This window comes from Papaver somniferum, chromosome 1, assembly GCF_003573695.1.
Source record: "Papaver somniferum cultivar HN1 chromosome 1, ASM357369v1, whole genome shotgun sequence".
NCBI classification, from domain to species: Eukaryota; Viridiplantae; Streptophyta; class Magnoliopsida; order Ranunculales; family Papaveraceae; genus Papaver; species Papaver somniferum.
Genome location: NC_039358.1, coordinates 193980730 through 194005247, shown reverse-complemented (window position 1 = coordinate 194005247; position 24518 = coordinate 193980730). Strand labels below are relative to the sequence as shown.

At 36.3% G+C, this 24518-nt stretch overlaps 2 protein-coding genes across 9 annotated transcripts; one reads left to right on the top strand and one right to left on the bottom strand.

Moving 5' to 3' along the window:
- Positions 1-369: 369 nt before the first annotated feature.
- LOC113310811 (coiled-coil domain-containing protein SCD2-like) lies at positions 370-13037 on the bottom strand. 4 transcript variants are annotated; one of them, XM_026559604.1, is made up of 20 exons: positions 12561-13037; positions 12015-12169; positions 7104-7176; positions 6877-6918; positions 6573-6733; positions 6305-6377; positions 6083-6124; positions 5794-5856; positions 4928-4977; positions 4817-4844; positions 3942-4019; positions 3752-3841; positions 3604-3664; positions 2974-3087; positions 2108-2229; positions 1926-2001; positions 1658-1705; positions 1331-1371; positions 1011-1137; positions 370-801 (listed from the first exon to the last, which is right to left on the bottom strand). In XM_026559604.1, exons 1-20 carry the CDS (start codon positions 12855-12857, stop codon positions 680-682), a joined length of 1863 nt encoding a protein of 620 aa, XP_026415389.1. In that variant the 5' UTR covers positions 12858-13037; the 3' UTR covers positions 370-679. The 4 variants fall into 4 exon arrangements, with proteins under 4 accessions (XP_026415389.1, XP_026415409.1, XP_026415403.1 ...); XM_026559624.1 differs by having other exon boundaries at positions 12015-12120; positions 12561-12677; XM_026559618.1 differs by lacking the exon at positions 2974-3087.
- Positions 13038-13237: 200 nt separating this feature from the next.
- LOC113310834 (hemK methyltransferase family member 2-like) lies at positions 13238-20372 on the top strand. 5 transcript variants are annotated; one of them, XM_026559662.1, is made up of 7 exons: positions 13238-13388; positions 14928-15038; positions 15529-15581; positions 16698-16763; positions 18272-18360; positions 18924-19017; positions 19397-20372. In XM_026559662.1, exons 6-7 carry the CDS (start codon positions 18949-18951, stop codon positions 20198-20200), a joined length of 873 nt encoding a protein of 290 aa, XP_026415447.1. In that variant the 5' UTR covers positions 13238-13388; positions 14928-15038; positions 15529-15581; positions 16698-16763; positions 18272-18360; positions 18924-18948; the 3' UTR covers positions 20201-20372. The 5 variants fall into 5 exon arrangements, with proteins under 5 accessions (XP_026415447.1, XP_026415435.1, XP_026415438.1 ...); XM_026559650.1 differs by lacking the exon at positions 15529-15581 and having other exon boundaries at positions 18272-18321; XM_026559653.1 differs by lacking the exon at positions 15529-15581.
- Positions 20373-24518: the final 4146 nt, after the last annotated feature.

Here is a 24518-nt window from a genome sequence, read left to right as displayed (position 1 = left end):
AGTGAGTTATTGAACATCCTATAACTCCGTTGCAGTCAAGAATCTTAAGAATTTTTTGTCCTAAATGTTACAACTCAGATGGAAACCAAAAGCAAATCGAACCCAAAGCCTTGTTACTTTTCGCAGTTTCAGTAAACCCAAAGCAATTTTCGAATTGAAACCATTACAATCCTTCAGCAGATAAATAAAAAAACTAAACAGGAAAAATCCCGTTGCTACTACGATAATCTTGATTCCTTCAGCCCCTATAACAGGTTACTATAATATACATGTACTGTGTTGCAACTGCAAGTGCGACTCTGTATGATTGATAGCATGATTTGCCAAGTTCTTTCACCCGTTGTAACGTCTCATCTGTTAAAATTGTAATGAATAAACAATTGTATTTAAACATTGTGAGCATTTATAGATCCAAATAGTTATGTGTATCTGGAAAAGATTAGGTTCAAAAAAATGGCAAATCTCTCTACATCAGTTTACCGACTCAACTAGCTGCACTGCTTGGATTTTAATCTAAATCAGATAGCCTTTCTTTACAGAGTAATAAGAAATAAAAGGAAAATGGAATTTGTTGTAATTGATTTTTATCTGCACGATAGCATCTCCAGTCGGCTCTAACTAAAGAACAGAACATCCAGATGAAGATCACTGAACCTTCCTAAGTATCAATATGTTGTTATTAGAAGTCATATTCTGTATTTGTTTTGCTATAAACCGAATCTGGGTCGATCAATCTGCGCGATGCTTCCCACAACCTGCTTTCAATTCCTAACTTTCTGAGCTCCATCAAACCCTTTTCAACTGCCATAAACAACATGAAAAGCATAAGACAGTGCACCCAGTAGCGTCCAACAATCTTAAACGGGATATTTTCCCTAGAAATGAATGTATGGATGATATGCACAATAGTAGACACGCCTGCTTCAGATGCATGGAGATGATCCAAAGACCTAGTAACGGATAGGTTTGGTTAATAGAACTGGAAGTATTGATATAGAATGTGAATCTACCATCAACTGCATCATGTGAGGTAGGTGTCCGAGTGCTTAGGCTGGTCCAAGATTGCAAACGGTCATCGACAATGTCCTCTTCTAATCCATGATTTTTCACCCTTCTCCAAAAATACACAAGCCAAGCCTGCAAGAAGAAATGAAACAGCAGTAGAAACACATCACCAAATAAATCACTTGAGATAGTAGCAAACTATAGTGAGAAATTTGTGCAAACACTTCCATGCATGGTATGCTAACTTAAGAAAGGCACTCATATAGGACAACACAGATTATAGACAATTTTTCTACACTACGCGGAAAAATATGATATATGTTACCTGCTTAAATTGTACATCTTCAGTCTCGTCCTGACTCAACTCTGAGAGCAATTACAAGAAAGGTACATCAGCCACAAGAACAAGAAAATGGACAAATTAACTAGGTTTTTTTTTTTTTGAAGGGAGACAAATTAACTAGGTTAGTGGAGATAGTTTAACCTAATTGGCTACGTTTCAACTAATTAACCTAATTGGTTACAACAACAACAACTAGCCTTTGGTCCCAAACAAGTTGGGGTAGGATAGAAATGAAACCCATGTCAAAGTTACCAAACTAAGCTACATTTGTAACAAGAAAAAGAGATCTTCATCAACGAATCAACTTACCGAATGCGTCTAGCAGATTATGACTCTCAGTTGGTACTTTTAGATCATCTGCATTAGTTGTGAAAGTAATGTTATATCCAAATATTAGACCTAGATACTAACTCAAATGCATGAGACTGCAAACCGTAGGTAAAAGATTCATCATTCTAACATATATATTGCATCTATCAACTTACCGTCATATTACATGTAAGGGTTATAGCACATTGGAGAGAATGTAAATTAGTAATTACAAATTTGTTCGAACATGTAGAAGACCGATTCTCACCAGGGACATTCGCGCCATACTTGATCAAATTTGGTCGTCGATGTTGAGCCATCGCAAGTTTTACCGCATCCTCTACCTTCAAAGCAGAAATGGAAGTATGCTGAGCCACTACTTAACTACTTGCACCAGATATTACAAATTAGCACAGGGAGAAATGTAAGTACAAAGACATGAATATAGACCTTCAGTGAAGCTAGTTCTCGAAGGCCCTTTTCAACTGACAGCATGCTCTCGATATTCCCGTCTCCAGAAAAATCATTAAAGTCAAGTGGGTCTTTACCCCTTTCCCCAGCGTCAGTTTTATCTGGTTAACACAACATTAAGAAACGTGATATAATGTCTCAATCCTCATGCAAAGAGACGAAAAACATTACGCACAAACTTAATGTACTCAAAGCAGGGAGGGAGCCAGAAGGTTTTTGGGTAGGTCACTTAAAATAAATTACAAATCTTTGTTCTCCTTCGATATTTATTTCACTGTTAATGGACCTTTGGAAATTACGAGTACAAGCAAGGGAGCTCCTGATGAGTGTAAAGAGGAGAAAGAAATCAAAGTACAAAATAACCACACTGACTGAATTGTAGGTGCCTCTAGTGAGATGGTAAAGTCTCTGGGAGTTGATCCGTGATTAGTGTTCAAAACCCACACTCACCTTTATTTCAAGTATCGCATCCTACATTTAAGAAAAAAGAATTGCAACATACCGGGAAAAAAAACAACAAAATTTTCTGTCCTTTTTATCAATTGCATGCTCTAACTACTAATATTAGCAGCACTCTTTGCATACATAACATGATATTTAGTTATCTGTGATAAGCTAATGAAGTTATTCTAATTTGAATTGTTGAGGAAAGAATAGGTTCTATGCGAAAGGTAATAACGGCAACTTACAAATATAGGCAAGGGACCTGGTGGAACCCCGCACCTTACCAACTAAAAATTGAGTCCATAATTAGCTTAATGAATTTTAGTTTGGCATCTTTACACAAAATCCCTGCTCAGGAGCATCATAGTGTTGCAGTTTATGAAATACCAATGAATTCTGACCTCTTGTACTTTCTTCTTTTGCTTTCTGTCCAGCAGATAATACAACCTCAAGAGGAAGGGGAGCTAAGGATGACCAATACTCATGTCTTGATTCAGCTATTTCCGCATGCACTCCTACAAGGATTGAGGCAAGTTATGTGGGCAGCTTCATAATGAAACTGTGAAAACATTTTCATTGCAAAGAATGTGAATGAACGTTTTTTTTCTTCTCTTTTGTGAAGATAAATGTTCTCACTCGGTACCTCATTGTCGCAGAAAACAGTGTGTACTAAAGAGTGTAACGTTATCATTTATTGATCGGAAACTGAACCATAAACTGTTTACAAAAGAGCAAATTGCATGTTTCATTGCTAAATTGATCTTGATGGATAATACAGTTGTAAAACTAAAAGATGGATAAGTTTTTGGTGATGGTGATCAAAACGTCTGGAGAGAATCTCAACAAAATACTATGTCTATTTTCACCTCCATATGGGCTTACAAGCCACTGTAATGAGACTGTCATTCTGCCAACAGGTCTGTGTATCATAGTTCAAATAAATTGTACTCACAAATATTGCATCTACCTATAATATATAAAACTATTACAACACTTTGTTTAGCAAGAAAAATAGATGTCATTTACATTACCATGTTGGACACATAATTTCCAATATCGAGCGAGCCAACACCTCTTAAGAACCACCTCTTCCTGACATAACAGCATAGAGCAGTAAATTAGAAAAATGAGGATGAAGATACAAGTGGTAATTATAACTTATTGTGGGAACCAACCAACCATTTCTTCCGTGGTCAATCTCAATCGCTTTGTCATCGTTCGCAGAGATTTAATTTCACATTCAGCTTCGTGGAGTTGCTCCATAGTAGTCTGATTCGGGGTTAAATTTAAAAGGTGTCAATTTTTTAGCCGTCACATAAAAGGTATTACTGCAGAAACCAATATACCAGTTAGCTAAAATTTTCAATACCTCTGCTTCCTCCCGAAGGGAAACTAACTCTTCATTTCTAACACCATGTGTTTGGGCTTCAGCAGCTTTTAAAGCAGCCTGTTGCAGAAAACATAATAATTAGTAGATTACTAGACTGATAAAGATATATTTTACGTGTCTCGGATGATTCTGTTAATTTATATTGCTAAGTTATGATTTTCCAAATCGATTCACTCTGCTCACTTACAGAAGTAAAAACCTAGATGAGCACTTTGTAACATGACTGACAAGCCAAAGTTTTTGAAATGATACATTTCCTTAATGAAATCTGTTCTGTTACCAACTGGACTCTTAACCCCTAAGCAACACTGTCGGGAACTTAAAGAGCATCAACGGATAATCAAATGAGAAAACATAATTCATTGTGTGTAAATATTGTATTTTCTCAACAAGTTGCATCAATATTTTAAGTTGGTTGATCAATTGCTAATGAAAATACCGTCTTTGACATAGATGTTGCACACACACAGCAGAAAAACAATTCTCACTCTTTATATGAAATGCATATGCAGGTGATTTTGAGTTAAGAAAAATAAAAACATACACAAGCCATGTAAGCAACATATTCTTTTACTTTCGTCTTTAACTGTTTATTAGCTCATCAGAATCTACTAATAAGATACGACAGACTTTTGGTGTTTGATGTCATTGTTCGAACCTAAATCAAATAAAGTCACATATGAGCATTGAACAGAAGAGGCATCAAGAGTGTGACCATGTAATTTGGGAAGGCTACACCTAGTATAGATTTAAGTTATCAACTTATCCCGTATCTTCCATCGGTAAAAAAGCGTATCATATGTCTGCCATATATAAGTTGCCATATAGACATGTGGATTGGTTATTGTGCCTACTTCTCTTTGTTGCAGAGCTGCCTCCTTCCTGAATAACAGAACGAACAAGAGGATAAGATTTACTAGCACATTTAAAAATGGATTACATATCATACAAACTTCAAAACTTGCCTGCTTAGAAGACGGGCTTCAAGGGATACACCTTCTCCAAGATTAGCAACCTAAGAGATTTGAATATATGTTACACCTAATTACAGTTGAATTACAAAAACTACAACAGGGCCTTATTGAAAATTGAATATGAAATCATTTCTTTCTTAACTTCCCAAGGTAAGAAATTGGGTTTTACCCTTGGATGGCAAAGGTATATTTCGGGTTTATTACATCACCTAAGAGCAACATCATGGTGTTCAAATGCAATTTCTAACTGAAAATATTATTCGCAAACTAGTTTTAAATTTTATGTTATAATGGAAAAAAGAAAGAAAAGAAACACAACATAGATAACCAAAAAAAAAAAAAAAACAAATTGGGTTGTAGTGTGCAGTTGCGTCGACTATATGGAACAAATATATAAATAAGAACACTGTCGTATTTTTTTTCTAATAATGAGAAACCTGAAAAGCGACCAAAAAAAAAATGATTAAAAACGAAAATTGCATCTGCTACATAATATTTTATCCCCTACCCAAAAGTGGGTTGATTGCCAATTAGTAATTGTTCTCCAACAAATCTGAAAATTACGTGAGCTAAAGACCAATGAATGTTTTCATGTGGGTTAAAAACCAATTTCCTCAGACAAGGTGGAAAAACTGTGGCCAATCATAAATTGAGACTGTTTCGGTTGAGAAATAATGGAGCCAGGTTGCATCCCTCTTACCAAAATTCAAGTATAAAGGGTATACTCATGCATCCACGGTTTTACACCACAATTCTTGAATGTTTTATGTAATGGTGTATGTGTGCTGTGTGCGGCTTACAGAGTAAATATCAGTACAAACATGTAACATAAATTATCTACTAGGTAAGGAAGCAACCTGTTTTTCAAGTTGCTTAGCTCTGGCCTCTGCTTCTTCGAATCTCTCCTCAGCAAGTCTAAGCTGGGATAGCATAAAACATACAGATTAGTATAAATATTAAGATAAATCCATTTTATTTAACTAGGGTGCTGGATTTGATCATCAATCTCTTCAAATCTATCTAGTACCAATCCAGCACTGGTATAACAACATTACTGGTGTGAATATTGCCGTTGCAGCACTGTCCAGTTACCCTTCAGAAAACCGAGTACTTAAAAAAGGAGTAATACGTCTACACATGTCAAACCTTTTCGAGTATGTCTTCATTTTCTTCTTGTAGCATATCAAGCTGTTACAGGAAGGAGAAACATCATTAAAGCATCACAAACAAAAGCTATTATAGTTAAGAAAAAAAAATGCCAAAATAGACAAGTAACCACAAACAAATCATATGCTAATTACTCCACACAATGGAATAGCAGGTTTATCATCAGAAGAACACCCTTCTTAATCATAGCTGATAGCTCACCTCATCTTGCAGAGCAGAAGAAGAACGTGTTGTTGTTTCCCGTCCACTCAAACTTGCCAAATCAACAAATGACCTTCATATCAACAAAAAAAAAAAGTTGAATGCAAGTAAACGAAATAAGTTGTGTTCGGAAGGTCCATCAGATCATGGACAAAATAATGCAAAAATAGAATACAAACAATTATTGATTTTTGATTTATGTATTGCTCTCTTCATACAGCTTATACAATATTGTAAATCATTTAACTGATCTAAAGCTTAAATATACCTTTTCCGACCATCACGAGGAGTCTCTCCAGGAGTTACTGGTGGCTTTAGTGATATCGGTCCACTTGCTGGTCCTGTTGAAACTGTCCTAACAGCAATTGATGATCGTACTGATGATATGGAACGAGCAGATGGAGGTTGTTCAATAGAGTTACGACCTAACTAATTATAACAAAATAAGATTTTCAGAAAATTATATTCCTTAAACGGTGTAATTGAGCAATAAATGTTCACACAATAGGCAGTCTGGTAGATATTCACACTTCAGCACCTTCAAAGCAAAGTAAAAATTATCCAGATCTCACCTTCTCAAGGACAGAATCATTTTCTTCCTCTAGCATATCAATCTGCATTTCAGAGATGATCCTAATAAGCAGATATTTTGTTGTAAACGTTCCAAAGTATCCAAGAAGTTATAAAGCTTAAGCATAATACAAATAAACATTTATCTGACCTAGACTAATCACTTTACATAAGGCGATAATTAAGTAATTAACACGTCTGTTGCGCATGAAGTTTCATTAGAACCTACCTCATCTTGAAGATCAGAAGAGGAACGGTTCCCACTTTCTCGGACACTCATGTTCCCCGAATCTACAGACATCCTAAATATCAACAGCAATATATTGAGCAGAATTCATCATCTCGGAAACATGAAAAGTGAAAGAAACACAGACAAAGCATGGCCCTCTTGAAGGTTCTAATTCTGACTGTCATTAACCTTGATCAAGTTAACTAACTAGTGTTGGATATTGGCTCGATTTTAGGAAACATCAGCGTGATTTCTTAAATCAGTTTTGACTGATTTTTAGAATTATGTTTAGACTTCTATCTAAACAAGGGTCTCCTATCTTAGTTAGTTTATGTTTCCTAAATTAGAGTAAGATTTCCTAATCGAAGTATTGTAAGCCTATAAATAAAGGCATAACCTTTAGGTTATAGGCATCTACATCATATACATCAATCTTGTCTAGACCCTTAGGTTGTAGACATCTCCTCACAAAAAAGAAGAAGTAATCTCTCCATTCACAAGATGTAGATCCTCTCATAGCTTTAGGGTTGAGAGAGTTGGGGGAGAGTTGAAGGTGAGTTGAGAATGTGAAGAAGAAGAAGGGGTGCTGAGTGTCATGTGCATTGTGTATTCTCTCTGATATATGAATGAAGTGAATTTCTGCCGCCTGTGGACGTAAGTCATTGTCGAACCACGTAAATCTTTGTGTCTTGTGTGTTATATGTGCAACAGCTTCCATTGAATGTTTATTATTCCGTTTCTGATGCCGGATCCTGGAATGCCTTGAGGAACAATATGAACCTCTCGAGTCTGGGCACTACAAACTGGTATCAAAGCCTAGGTATAGGTTCTTGAAATCTAGGGTTTGCTCGTCTGAATTGGGTCGAAAACGGTATGTGAAGATATCAAAGGAGATGTCAAATTTGAAGAAGAACACAAAGACAAGGTGACGTCTTTTGACTGAAATTTGTGGTAGAAGAATCGTGATAGTTCTGAAAACTTGTGGTGAAGATTGGTGACAGTTTTAGAACTATGGTGCAAAGTTGTAACAGTTTCGTCAGAAAACGTGGGAGGATTTATGGAAGAAGACATACTTGGAGATTGAAGTAAAAGCCTAGAAGAAGATGCATCAATAGGCATGTTGTAGAATCAAATTATGTCGATTTGAAATCAGAGTTACTTTGGAATTCAGAAAATCATTGTGTAGCCTCATGTGAAGAATCTTGGAGACAAGGTCGTTTGAATTGCATCAAGGTGAAGAGGTGGATTTTTTTTTCTGATTTGACAAGCACCGTTTGAAGTATCAATTACTCATAAACGAATGTATTTGAAGTGTTTCACATTCATTGATTGTTGATTGATACACTTTTGAAGTTGAAGCTCTACACGAAAGAAGGATTTGACGTTGGTATACTTCTTGAGGCTTAAACCCTATGTATTTTGCATAGCTTCGGGTGAGTAATTCCATAACCTTATTAACTAGTTTGATAAAGGTGTTTGGTTGTTTTTTGTTCTTTACCTCGTTTGTTTGAGACTTTTGTGGACTGTTTGGGAATACTTGTTAGTTTTCCGTTTGAATGTGCTTGTTTTGCACGCCAAGTTGCAATGAAACAAGAGAATCATGTTTGAAGTACAAGTTGAATGGTTTGTACGTTGGAAGAGGTAAAGATGCAAAAATTGAATTCATAAAAGATCCTTAGAATTATTCGAAGTACCAAGGGAAACAATTGTGAATGTTACCGGTTGTCATTAGTTTGATCATGTTGTCCTTGACGTAGTCAAAGGAATTGAAGAAATTAAAAATCAAGTTTGCCTCAGTTGCATGGTGTAGCGAGGATTGCAGAAACCTATTAGTTGGTTTCATGTGAGAATTATTGATCATTTGAATGTATTAGTGTTGCGAGGGCACTAGTGGAAGGTTGATAAATTCTAGGTGAAGAGTTTAATTTCATGAAGAAGTGCTTGAAGCTGCTAGCTATAAGCATATTGCATTGTTAATGATCGATTGAAGACGCGGTAATAGATTTCCTATATGGAGATATTGTGTGTGGTGGAGCTGTAGTTTCTTGTTCTGTTTTGAAGAGAAGCGATTGAAGATGAAGTTGACACAATCTTTGGCATATGCACCTTGGGCATATGATTGAAGAAGGGTTTGTTTGAATGTGTTGAGTTTGAAGCTTACTTGTAGAGTTAGCTTATGAGCATTGAATTTCTGCAAGCTTTTGTTGTTTACACAACAATGTAGGAGCAGAATTTTACGTACCGTTGAACGCCGCAAATATGGTACATTTTGAATCATCCACTCGGAAGGCACCTCTTTGATTTACTGTTTTTAAAAGAGGAGCTAGGTGGTTTGTTATCTTTATTTTTGGATGATATTTGGCGGAGAATTAAGGTGTTTACCTTTTGAAATTATCAAGTTGAAAAAGTGCAAGACCGTGGTGAAAAACCAGATTGGTTATATGGATATGTTCCGTTTTTGAGGTGAAAACTCGGTTGCAAGGAACAAGGTATCATTGTAGCACTTCACAATTGTAAGGTACAATACCACATGTGAAGTATATAGTTAAGCGAAGAAATCGCAACCTATTTGAAGAATGCAGTATGTGAATTGAATTGCCTTTTGTGGTGCATTGGAAAACAAGGAAAGAAGTTTCAAGTTCAGACGTGAACGTTGAAAAACGCAAATCTAGTAATATGTAGAAATTTCGAGTGTTTGAATGCTTTTATCATAGGTATTCCCTAGAGAACGGTTTTCTGACTTTTAAGAGTTGGAGTTTGAAGTTGTAGATGTTAAGCATTCAGTTGAAGTACTTAGCTGTAACTCGAGAAGTTTGAAGAAGAATCTGAAATCATTAGATCCATTGGACTCCGTGGGGTTTAAAGTTGTTTAAACGGTGGAGTATTGAAGAAGTTTTTTCAATGCAGTTGTAGTGATAAAAGTATTGAAGAATGAAAATCTGTATTGTTGAATATGGAAGTAGAAGTGTTAGATCAATCTAATACGGTTGAAGACTAATTCATGCAGTTAAGGCATGATATTGAAGAACGCAGAATCATGCAGAGATTTTGCGAACATTGTGTGAAGGTGGAGAAAGAATCAAGCTTGGAGTAAAAAAAAAATTCTAGTTCATGAATATCACAACATATGGAATACTGGAATGTGTTCACACAGATGTTTGGGAACTTGCAAAGACTGCGTCTTTGTAAGGTACGAATTATTTCATCTTTTGAAGAAAACTTCGTCGGTGTGGGGGTACACCATACATTTGCATGTGATGAAATATTGAACTCCGCACTGAAAGACGAAGTGTTGGAATTTGAAGAAGTAGGATGGAGAAAGAGCTCAAATTTGACAAGTGAAGTGGTGAGTTGAAGTGAAAGACTATATCCTACAAGTTGAAGCAAATGTGCAAAGAATTGAATCTTGCAAGTTTGAAGAATATGTGCATGTGAAAATATATGAAGCTGAAGACGCGTCAAGAAATCATAGATAATTGGATTTGCTGAGAAATTAGCAAAGTAGCAAAAGAAGTGGTGGAATTCGGGTAAGGCCTTCCTGGACTTAATCATGTCTTTTGAGTTTACTACACCATTCAGGTGTATTGGTGTCTTTAGACACAGTTGCAGCCCTGTTATGAGATCGAATTTGTGAAGCACATGTTGAAGCATATTGCATCTCAAAAGGAATTTGAAACACCATTTGGTGTGTTGGTGTCGGTGGACACATTTGAACCTTAGACAAGGATTTTGGATATTGTACCAGTGCAACAACGTCTTCGGATAAATAAAATATTGAAGTCCTTTTATGAAAGTGAAACATCTTCGGATGGTTGACACCTACGGGTGAGTGAAGTATTGAAGTCCTTTAGTGGAATTGAAGCATCTACGGATGATTGGCACCTCTAGGTGACTGAAGGCAGTAGAATACAAAGGCGTGGAAGGTGAATGTCGAGATTTCATGCCACGGTGAAGAAATCAGAGAATGGTGAAGTTGAAGTTGTCCTAAAAGTCTTGCCAAGGTGGAGAATTGTTGGATATTGGCTCGATTTTAGGAAACATCAGTGTGATTTCTTAAGTCAGTTTTGACTGATTTTTAGAATTATGTTTAGACTTCTATCTAAACAAGGGTTTCCTATCTTAGTTAGTTTATGTTTCCTAAATTAGAGTAAAGCTTGGTTTCCTAATCGAAGTATTGTAAGCCTATAAATAAAGGCATAACTTTAGGTTATAGGCATCTACATCATATACATCAATCTTGTCTAGACCCTTAGGTTGTAGACATCTCCTCAAAAAAAAAAAAGTAATCTCTCCATTCGCAAGATGTAGATCCTCTCATAGCTTTAGGGTTGAGAAAGTTGGGGGAGAGTTGAAGGTGAGTTGAGAATGTGAAGAAGAAGAAGGGGTGTTGAGTGTCATGTGCATTGTGTATTCTCTGATATATGAATGAAGTGAATTTATGCTGCCCGTGCACGTAAGCCATTGCCGAACCACGTAAATCTTTGTGTCTTGTGTGTTATATGTGCATCAGCTTCCGTTGAATGTTTATTATTCCGTTTCTGATGCCGGATCCTGGAATGCCTTGAGGAACAATGTGAACCTCTCGAGTCTGGGCACTACAACTAGTGGATAAGATTTTGGTTTTGACAGTGTTAGACATGTCGATGGTATAAATTGAAGTTAGTGCAACTTTTTTACAATAGCTATTATGTATGATCCGCCCCAAATATCAGACAACTAAAGTGAAACACCAACATGGGTCTTGAAGTCTAAGTTTGTCATTCTCTAATTGTAAGATCTAACATCAATGTCCATTACTTAGATGGTGTTATATATATCTTCAGGCTACATTCTTTAAAATGGAAAGTAAAACAAAACAATTTTCATGAAGATGAGTCTATAATTTAAAACAAGTCCAAAGCTTGACCATACCTTCGAGGAGTATCCCCTGTAAGTGAAGAAGTTGGAGGCTTTAGGGATATTGGTACACTGGGACGTACGACTGGCACAGTCCTTACTGCTAGAGCTGGACGCATAGCTGATGCAGAACGAACAGATTGAGGTTGTTCACTACCATTCCGACCTAACTATATTGAAAGAAGATATAGGTTGCATCAAGATTTATCCTAATAATAGCACACACAGTTTTATAATCCTTGGTTTACAGAAAATATAAGCCCCTCTGTAGCCTCTCAATTCGAGTATATGTCACTTTTAGTTGTCAATAAAACGTCAGCTAGAGATAGATAACTATTGTTGACTACTTAATTTGATGATGAAGCAAAAGGATAACCATACTTTTTTAGCCAATATTGGTACTAGCTGACATATATGCGCAATTTTGTATACATTTATCCTTGGGGTGTAAATGGAATTGGTCTGTAACTCTACATTATGTTTGAGTTGGTCAGCTATTGCTCGATTATTAATAATCGAGAATGAGCAATTTCTTAAAAGTCTATAATGTTTGTGACATACCGCAGGGGTTCGAGAACGCATGGACCTTCCTGAAAGTCCAAGGGTTGAAGTAGTACTGGGAGGGTTATAGTCAATTGACAAGTCGTCGTCATCATCGTCGTCATCATCAGCATGTTGATGTGCCATTACCTGTGCAAGTCTTTGAGCTGCAGCTTTAGTTGCATTGTTTGGTGTTTTGCGAAAATTTCCAATGCCTGTGGAACCATGTCGATTCATTGGAGACTTCATTGGAGATGAAGGTGTACCTTCAGATGCATTACTCGAAATACTTTTTTGCCTTACATATGGGCGATTCATTGCGCTAAACCCCAGATAAAGATCAATAAATAATCCCAAGTAAAAATCTCAAAATCCTTGGATCAGAGTTGAAATTGGTTTCATTTCTCATAAACCTAACAGAAATTCTCATAAGAAGACCCCAAAATCCGTTGTTTGGAATTCATTTCAGATGAAAATATCTGCAAACTTAAGAAAATCATTAGCATTGATATTCTAGCGGTGACGTTCCAAATAATCAAATAAACAGGAAAAAAGAGCCAAGCTCTGATTTGGTTTGAGAATTTTTGGTTCGTCTATGTCTTGTTTTTCTCCGCCAAAACTTGTGGCACGAAAGATAAGGGACACAACTAGAAACAAAGAAAGAACGAAAACTACGTGATAAATAAAAACTTGGAAATTTCTAGAGAACCGGTCCGTAAAAGAACCCACAAGTCCTCAATCTTCACCACTCGTCTGAACCTATATGCTAGTTTCTTTCTCCACCGGTTTTTCTCCATCAGTTGGTGCTTATTGGCCTAGGGTTTTAGTTGATCCTCCTAGATATTCAAGGTAAGATCAAACAACATAGTTATCTTCTTCTTATTTTCTTTTTGTGTATCAATTGATTATCATATCTTAGGGTTTTTCTATATCCTTTGATTTGATTATCATATCTTAGGTTTTTTCTTTAATGAATTCTTCGCTCATTGGAAATGAGTTCATTGCTTCAGTATTGGCTAATCAGTTCATCTTTATATTTTGTGGTTATTGATTACGTTAGGTTATGATTTTGTGAAATTAGGGATAAATGATATAGTTGGTCGACTTAGGAGGCCTTCTAAAGGTAGGTAGATTATGTCAGTAATCGCTTTCTCTCTTTACCATTGCAAATTTTGTTATCAGTTTCGTCAAATATTATCAAACATCCGTTTATGAATTACTCTGAGTTTATCACGCATTCAACAGATTAGAATGATATCTGGTTCTCTATAACTAGGTCAAAAGATGCTCGAATTTGCAAGGCATGATGGTGTTATGCAATGCCAGTTTAGATAGTTTTTGTTATGAACCCTAATTTTGAGCACAGGAGATTTGGTTTTCACACAATCTTGTCAACACAAACTACAAAATTGAAAGATCTTTTTACACTGTGAAAGTTGTGCATCTGAAACTTTTGGTGACAGATAACAGATATAGAGCTGCCTGCAATACTCTCTGGGTTCTTGGTGCATTTCATTTAGTCATGACTGGTTACTGCATCTTTCTCCCTTATTGCTACTACATTGCTTAATTCTGGGGTTTCAGAAATCAAATACTTTGGTTTTGCAATACAAACAACCTTAATTATGAACTTCCTAAACAAGAAACTGAAAAGATTGAGTAAGAGTTTTTTTGCTAAAAGAAAATACTGTAGTCGAAAATTGGAGTTTCCTGTGCATTCTGTTGTCCACTTTAGCCTGCTCATATTCGGTTGTATTGGCATGGGCTCATTTGTGAATAGTTGGTCGACCGGCATCTTGCAGCCAGTCTTGCTTCTGATCTATCCCATCATTTTCTTTGAGGCTTTTTTCTTTGTCTTGTTTTCATGCGGGCATTCGCACTAGACTGACAAACATCTGGCAAATGATCTCTTCTTCAAGGTCTCGTCTTGTGCGAATGAATGCCACAAAGGATTCACAGAGTATGTTCACATAGGAGCATCATTGTGGCCCTGACTCATGCCTTTATTCAACAACGACAAAAGTTTCAATATCATTCCACCGTGTACTATTCTCTTTCTGTTTTTCTCGTTACAAGGCATTTCTGAATCCCGTTTTAAGTAAAAAATAGTGGAAGACCACCTTTCTGTATGTGTTACTACTTATTAGTTACAATATAATACACATTAAAATTCACGGGTCTTTACTTTCTGTAAGTTTAAGTTAGTTTAATTCTGCAAGCAAACTATGTGCTCATTTTATGCAATAAACTAAGTGATCAAAGAAGAATAGCAGTGAGTGTCATCTGATTTCCTTTCATGCCGACCCTACTTATATGTGCTTATTTTAGCAATAAGTAAGTTCTTTGTGATATATTTTTTGTTAAAACTAACTCTGTTTTACAATCCAGGTTGTTGCAGAGATTCATCCAACGGAAGCAATAAGAGCTTGGAATCAGGTTAACTGGGACGAGATTATTGCAATTCTCTCCATTGCTGCTGGTGCTCATATCTAGTCGAAAGTATGTTCTTGCCAATTTACTCTCTGAATTTTCTTTAGAAAAACATTATAAACCTAGGATAAATTCTGCTACATATAAATGAACTGTGATGGATGACTATTTTGTCTTTTGGATGAATTATGATAGGATAAATAAATTTTGTATTTTGGACTCGTGGATGATGAGCTGTGGTTTACTCGTTGATGTGCAAATACTCTCTCTCACTACTTCTTTTTTTCTTTTAATGAATATGTGTTGTCTGTTGTGCTTTATAGGTTTAATAATGCAAAAGATCGAGTTAGTTTGTACTGAACTTAAGCAAATGGTATTGGTGCTTGTGTTGTTAGTTTCATTGTTGGTGGACTTAGTTTTTGTTTGCTTTTTTATGTGCATAGGGAAATGTTCTAGCATTTGTTTCTTCATCGGCCACCCATTGTGGCAGCAGTCATCTAGTACTAGCTGATTGAAAAAATTGCCCTAATCAATTTTTACCCTATATTAATTGCAACAGAGCTGTAAAGATAATTTGAGGAGCTAACGAAAAATTTAGTTATCTATATAAAGGTATCAGTCTAGTCTTCTTTGAATTTTACATATTTTGTACAATAAATTTAAAATGAACCAAAACCGAAACAAAAGAATATCAAAGAGAGGTAGATAATAATAGGAGAGAGAGAAATCAATGTTGATCAAACAACAATCCGTACTAGTAGTAGTAATAGTTGTGTTTGCTTCAATGCCTCTTTTACTCTTTAACATGAATTAATCAGCTTGTACATAAAACTGAACCAAAGATTTCCGCGACCTGCGGAACAAATAGTTGTAAAGTCGTACCCGTTTTCGTGAGTTTATATCTTTCTCCTGTGTGTAATCTCAAATCTCCTTGTATTTCCAAGAGTCTTAATCTTAATCTTATATACTAATATAAAGAAAGGAGGTGTTTTCACCAGTTTACAGGGAACTTCCTGAAATACCCCTTCCGTGTTGTTTTTTTTCCTTCACTTTTTCGTCAATTTCAACAAATCCAGGGGTATTTGCTGTTTCTTCTCTCAATTAACCCATTGAACAAAAAAAAAAAGAAAAAAAAAATCTATGAAGAATTCAAACCCCAGTTCCATCAGATCAAGCTGCTGCTTCTAAAATTCTTTCCCAACTGATCATACCGAACATATCCTTGCACAAAAACAACACTGTGGTTGAAGCTGATTCGAGGTTGAAGAATAATTACTCAATTTCATTGGTAATAGCTCAAACTCAATTGCAGAATCCCCAAATCGAGTAACACAGACACAATCTAACGATTAACATTCCAATCCTCTAATTCAACTCTTAGGATTTCAGCTGAAATCTCATACTTCAATTTTTTCAGCCAGAGATTTTAATTTTCTCAGACCGATATTGAACTTCAAATTTGTTTCCCTTCAGTCTTTCTAATGAAATTTTCTAACCCAACTTTACTTCAAAATTCGGTTTATCAACACATTCTGAGACTAATTTACATGCTAACTGGAATTCGGTATGAAAAATGTTGCATGTATTTTGATCTTCTCATCACACAACTTTTACTAAGTTTAGTAGCTTTTGCTGTTTGTGGAAATGTCAAACAGATTATTATTCTTTTCAATCGGTTTATTTCCTTCAACACTTGAATTTAATAAGTTTACTACTGTCTATTTACAGAGCCTGATGTACCTATGTACTTAGGAAGCGAAACAGAAGCTGGAACTTGGAACTGCGAGGTTTGAGGTAAGGATTGTGTTGGTCATCTTTGGTTTGCTATCTTAATTCCCCAATCCACTAGATAGCGGGAGGTATACTATATGTAGGGTTGAAGTCAATTTTGCAATGTAAGTGGAAATAAGCTAAACTTATGAGGTTCGGGGGATCATTTAGTTTGAAACAACTTTAGAGTGTCTGACCCAAACTCCAAATCGGCCTGAGACCTTTCGACTTAAAACAGTGCTCATGAGTTTAACTCACTTCATAAAACAGGCTAATGGGTTTAATTCACTTTATACAACAGCATAGCACTGTATGACTGTTTTCCGCTAACTTATAGTTCTACCTACACAATGATATTTTGACTGTATGTTTGTAGCTGAGATTTTAACTTATAACTATTAGACAATACACCGCTCTGTAAATGCCCTATAGTACCAGTGCCACTAAATTTATGTTCTTAGCTTAGTGTGGAAAAACAGAGGTTTTTAAAGCCAATTTTCAAGAGTTCTTAACTTTGTGTGTTCCACTGTTCTGTGAACTGTTTAATGCATTCCACTCGTAGATTAATATGAAAAATCTTTAATAAGTAAGGACGCTAACATAGAAATATAAAAAGCCTAAACCTTAATAAATCAGGAGGAAACCAAAATAAACCATTGTTGTCTGAATATTTGTTGAAAATCTGGACACGTTTCAGTTTACAGCTCAACCTCGATTTAAGAATGATTTCCTTATAAAATCTTCACAAGCTAAAATAAGTTATCAGAGGTGATGGATAAATAGCTGTTGGCTCAACATAGACAATGACATATGGTAACTACAGGGAATTCGAGTCAGACTGAGTCTGTCAGAACTTTCGAAGGTTTATAACAATCAAACATTTTAATTCTACTTCGGTGTCGTCTCCTTGACCGCTCTTTTGGGGGTCGTTAATTCGTTCATACTCTTAGAAGATATAAATTCTCTAAAAAACGTCTGCTGGTAGGGATAACTGTCTTTAACTTATTTTGTCTGAATGAGAAAAGTTACCACCAATCAGAAGGCAGCTAGGAAGTTAAGAAGCCAGATTCAGTTTCTTAGACTCACCGACTCAATGACTAAATGTCAATAGCAGAATGAATGCACGGGGATCCTGAACTTCTTCGATCACTATGAATTTACCTTCTTCTGTAGGTGAAGTATGAAAAAAACACTTCACGTATACTGTATCGCATGTTATAGTAATCTTATTTTTGATAAGAGTAGAAAACCCAGAGACTGATGGATGCATTTTCCGATGTAGATGTCAATTTTTACGCAGAGTGTTAATTTTGAATAAAAGTTGCTCCGAAGCTTATCTTGGTTTGAAGTTGTATTTAAAGATTTTAGCTGCTTGAGCAATAAACAGGTTCACACTAATAAGAATCCCTGCCAATCATGTCATGGGTCAATTGGATTTCTTTTCTTTCTTTTTTTTTTTGATAATAAACAGCTTTATACACAAATTAACTGGCTCAATTGGATTTCTGTAACCCTACAAAAATATTTTGCAGGTCTTGAAACGGAACGACAATCGCATCGCACATACAAACACTTTTTTTATGTAAACGCATATCTCAATTGAAAATTTATTGAATAAAAGGTTCGATTTGTTTTGAAACAGAAAGGCAGGCGCATCGCGCGTGCGTCTAGACTAGTAATAGATAAAATAAGTGATGCTTAATATGATTAATCTATTTAGCAGATTCAATAGTGGATACCTAGATAGTAAGTGCTTCAACTGATGGGTCAGCTATTTCGGCGAGAAATTTTTTCCATTAATCCTGAGTCATTATCGGTCCATGCATGTCTTTACTAGGACTATAAATTTCCATCTCCAGATTTTTTTAGCTTTTCAAAACCTCATTCATAAGAAGAGGCCTGCTATTACCTGCATGCCCAGGTAGCTAGGTGAAGAAAGCTAGCAATATCCGCTCAACCCCGATGCAAGTGGGATTCGAAACTCAAACCTCTTGTACAACCACTTAATGGATTATTTTAATAGATTGTTTGTTCGCTTAAATAAATACCAAAAATTTTGAATGTGTATTTTTTTTATTTATTTTTTTCTTCCATTTGAAATTCTCGATCACTACGTCGGGTCCCTACAACTTTACTCTGCTTCTCCTACATTTTAATTTATTAACATGGCCTTGTTTCTTTCAGATTTTTGTGACTTAAGACAGTGAATATGGACCATGGTGTTGAAGTATTGCCCTCTATAAGAACCAAGGAAAAGGATGAATGGAAAAGTAGGCAGGTATGCAAAACTTGAGATCATATAATAGTTTCACTAGTTTATTCTGATCCTAAATGTAATCGGAGACAGCTTAACAAATGACGTGCACTTAAGGCTTACTTTATTGGCTCCTTCAGATGGATCAAACTCAAACTAGAATGACTAGCATGTCGGTAGTATTTGACTCGCACCTCAACCTTGTTGTACTTTCTTCATGGAAGAAATTTTGGTTGTTTTTCTTTTGCTGATCACACATGTTTCAAATTGGAAACTACAGATAGTGTTTTCTGTAAACTTGAAACTCTTATTGTTATGATGGTACCTTATCTTTGTTCATTATGTTGATGTTATAAATGTTCAAATTCTAACTAGAAATTCTAATGTCATCATCTTCAACCAGATTCCGTCAAGGATGCCCTCTAGAATTGCTCAAATTCGCCTTGTAAATGGGCATCCAGAGGTTTATGAACCCTGTGATGATTCCTTTGCTCTAGTTGATGCACTCTTGGCTGATCGAAAAAATCTTTTAGAGCATCAACCCATGTTTTGCATGGAAGTTGGTTGTGGTAGTGGTTACGTCATTACATCTCTAGCGATCATGCTAATGCAGGAGGACAGTGCTGCAAGTGTCAGCTATTTTGCTACGGATATTAATCCACATGCTGTGAGAGTTACAAGTGAAACTTTGAAGGCTCATACAGTCCATGCAGAGGTACTATGTGATAATATTGCATCGTCAGGGCTGGAAAAAAGGCTGTGGGGGAAGGTTGATGTGATGGTTGTGAACCCACCATATGTACCAACTCCAGAAGATGAAGTAGGTCGTGATGGAATTGCTTCTGCTTGGGCTGGAGGGGAAAATGGACGGACTGTTATTGACAAAATACTACCTGTTGCTGACAAACTCTTGTCCAACAAGGGTTGGTTGTACATGGTTACACTAGCAGCCAACAATCCTTCACAGATATGCCTTGTCATGAAAGAAAAAGGTTATGCATCTCGTATAATAGTTCAGAGATCAACAGAGGAAGAGAGCCTCCATGTTATCAAGTTCTGGAGGGATCCTGATCTTCAAGTTGGAGAGCCAAAGGATCGATCAGTGGCCACAATGCAAAGAACATCATCTGCTGGATTGACGGATTCTATTTTCCTTCAATTTCCCCGTATGCCTTTTTGGAGGAACGGTAACAGTAGCACTTCATAGGAGAGCCTGGTGATATTTCATTCTACTTGTATTGGTTGTTAGCAGGATTGACAGGATGGGGGATGCACATTTTTAATTCCCTCGTCTGTAATGATGCAGCTCGTGGGGTTTAGGTGGGGTTTAATGTCAGACAACATTTTGTTATTTAATTAGCTTTTAGGTTAGTTTTTTATACCTGTCTAGTTTAGGGCCTAGTGTGATTATTTGGGGCCAATGAATTTCTTCAACCAACCTGGAGTGAAGAATATGGGGTGTCTAAAATATGGTAAAATACTAAATTACCCTTTAAAGAAATCTTGATCACTCTAAAACAAATACAAAATCATAATCACTTAATTAACAAATACAAAAATCATGAATCAAAGCTCTTTTTTTTCCAATTTCCACCAAAATCAAAACTAAAACCTAATCAATGACAAACAACAATTGAATTCTAAACTTATTTTGGGTTTTCAAAAAAAAATCGAAAACAAACAATTCAAGTGATTGAGTTAAATCCCTTTAATCCATTCCTTTTAAGAGGAACTCAACAATGATTTAACTCTAAATCTCTGAAATTTACTCATATATTGTTTTTGAAAATCAACCCAGAATCGGTTTATGTGTCCACTAGATTAGTCTGATTGTAGTTGATGTTACACGGAATCGGTTTTTATTATACACCTACATAAACCGATTTTGAGTCCAAGTTTGGATTTGTAGAGAAATCAAAAATCGGTTTTTATATGCCTCATATATAAACCGGTTATGGAAAGGTAGCTATTTCCCATTATTCCAAATTCACAATTGGACTATTCGTACCTCTATATAATCCGATTGTTACCATTAACGGCTAATTTTTAAAAAAAATTTATAGCCGTTGATCCCTTATGTATATAAAGAGGATAGCCTATTCTCTATCATACACTACCTTATTCAAAGAAATATTTCTCCATTGTTCATTTTTTTATTCGAAGATGTCAAATCCATCATCATCAACTACCAACTCATTCGAACACATAGTTTGAAGATGCAAACGAACTACTCTATCATCCTCAACTACCAATTCAATTGAAGACATAATTAAGAGAACCAAACGAACTACCACATCATCGTCAAGTGCTGCGATGGAAGAAGAATACGTACTCAAGGCAAAGAAACGAGGTGAAGACCCATTCCAACTAAGGTAAAGATTGAAGGATGTCGAGGAAGAGACCAAATGGGTTAAAAAATATTACATAGTCAAGGATCTTCCCAAAGAACATCAACATGAGAAAAAAATTTGGATTCAAGTTTCATCGGGGCCTTTCGTTCCAAAGGTGGGAGATAAGCGCAAAAAACCACGCTATCATGCATCCCACGTTTGTTCTAGGACGATCCACGTTAAGAAATTATGCACCAAGTACAACGAGTTTCTCGCTAGGCACAGAGGTGACAGGTTTGCGGCACAAGATGCTTATACCAAGTGGAGGGGAGGGCCGTTTTATCATTTCGAAGCCGCATTGATAGTTGAATCTCACACTAAGTAATAGAAAATTTTCATTTTATACGGTTACAAGTTCAGTATGGTGGTCTAGTACCATGCTAGTTTAAATTTTAAGAGTTTATGCAAAGTGGAAATAGACCACAATCGGATCATGTTAGACCATATGTAGTCTGATTAAGGAATTAAAAGTTGTTTGTTTTTCTGTAACTTATTTCATCTAGAATCGGATTACATCGTCGTCCACATAGACCGATTCTCAATGAATTCCCAAGCAATTTTGTTCATAATCGGTTTATAGTAATTCCAGAGTAAACTGATTTCTCTTTATTATTTAGAACCAGTTTATTGTAATTCCATCATGATCTGATTCTGAAAAAGATGCATCTTACTACCTTCAAATCGGACTTTAACAACGTATAAGAAGACCGATTATGTTACAAATTTCAGTTTGCAACATACAATATATGAAAGCAACAAAATATAAGCATCTGATAGTTCATGTTCTTAACAAAAGGAAAAGACTCATTCCAACACTTCGAGACCCTTCATTTGATCCGGCCCAACCAATTCCTCTCACCGCTTCATGTTGGGCTCGTATTTTTTCAGCCATTCCTTGGTGAGCTCTGAGTCCTCATGAACCCTACACACCGGTGGTAATGTACAATCTTCACGTAGTCTAAGACCAATATAATGAATGTTGTTATGGTTGAATAAAACAATTCTCTGATCCTTAAGCGATTCATCCCAAATGGTGGATTTCGGTGCGTATGTAAAATATGTTCCCTTACCAAATAGATGAACAACGCAACTCCACATTTTTGCCAAGAGATGACCACATATAGGCATGCTCATCCAATACTCTCGGGTAATTGGTCAATTCCCCTTTGGCCATTGTACTCTAGCAACCATTTTATCAAATTTCACTTCTTTGTCTTTTCTTGTTTTTCCTTCCTTCATCATCGATATGTAAAATTCCTTGTTCTTGTAGGCATTCATCTTTCTAAAATATTGGCATTGGGTTAAGTTCTCATCGTCCGCGAAACTTATATGGCCTATTTGTTTCGACGCAACGTGATAACCACAATTCCCATCCGCATCCACGTCGTCGGTAGATAACACATAGGGCTTAATGATTTCGGGAAGTTTTGAATAATACTCCTCGAATATGGTGTAACACGTTTGATGGTGTCTTCCTCGTTCATCTCTAGGCGTGCTTCCATCACCAAGAGCGGCCCTTAGAGTCACCGTAGAACCCATTTGTCTTGCTTGTCCCTTTCATGCATGTATCCTTAATACTCGTGTTGTACTCGCTTGACTCTCTTGAGAAGGAACGGTGAGATCGTTTGGCTCCTCGTGTATTGTATGCGCTTGACTTTCTTGAGAAGGATCGATTGGATCCTCATGTTGTGAAGGAGAGATATGATCATTTGAAAGGACTATATGTGCGCTACTTGTCCTGCTTTCTCCCTTCTTTGGTTGACCCCTTTTCCTCTTAGCCGGTGCCTCTTCATGCTCATTTTTGGAAGGAACGGTTGGATCATTTTTCTTTGCTTGTGAGATACTTCTCCCACTTTCCCCCTTCTTTGGTCGACCCCTTTTCTTTGGAACCGGCGCCTCTTCATATTTAGGGTCTTCATACTCATGTTGACAAAAGTTTCTTTTGTTACTCATCAACGGGTTTCTTTGGGTACTCATTACAATATTAAACTTTTTCCTTTCTTCCTTCCTATAATTGTTGGTAGGTGGTCTACCCGTCGACGGTAGCACTGTTGGTTCTCCAACCGGTACCATATGGGGGTTAGCGGCTAGTTTCAATTCGTACATCAAAACTTGTCGTTGCAAGTGTTAGAGCATTGCTCGGTCGAACTCGCATGCGTTGTTATCTCAAGCATGTTTGTCAATGTTAGTGATCAAAACTATAAGTCTTGATTTCTAGTCTACTATAACTAAGTCTCGGACTAGGATAGAAAGTGTAGTTCAGCTCAAGAACTCCATGGAAATCATCATACAAGACGAGAAACTACTCAAGGAACTGGTGGAACTTCATCGACTAAAAGGTATGTGGAGACTTGAACTTATCTATCACTCAAAAGTTTATCTACTCTATCTCCTATTTTGAGACAAAAGTCGTTTTGTTATATAGACTTTGATTATACACATTTTCTATTTGGAGCCGAGTTTATCTCGCCTATCTATTTCTCGAAATATGTGTTGGTAAGCTTTCGCTTTGGCCAAGTTCATCTTTACCTAGTGACGAAAGTCATGTTATGTTTCAATCACTTTGAAAATTGCTTTGACGAAAAATGGTTTGTGAATAACAACTATATAACGTCTTCTAAGAATGTTTCAATGATTGAAATGGGAGTTTAGATTATATAACCATTGTTTGATATAAGCATTTTGTGGTAACACATATATGTATAAGTCCTTATTCCTTGAACCAAAGTATGCGTACTTTGTTGATCAGGAAAACCGGAATAAGAGTTGTGAACTCAGTCCGCGAACCCAGTCTGGGAACTGGCGGAGGTTCTCATCCCGAGAATATCTGATGGAGTTTGTGAACTCCGGGAACTTAAATCCGCGAACTAAGTCTGCGAACTTGAGTTGGTTATATCTAAAGACGATTTTCGTGAACTTATATTTATATTAACTAAGGAATGCAAATTTGCAAACCGTGGCTATAAAGTTCATGAATCGATTTGAATGAATGAAATCATTTTTGCTTCAATTGTGTCTTGTATACTTCTATAAGATTTATACAATTGAACAACTCTCTAACTAGTTCATTTGAGTCATTTGAACTAGTTACGGTGAAGAAGAATATGGTTGATATGAAATTGCTCATATGGCTAA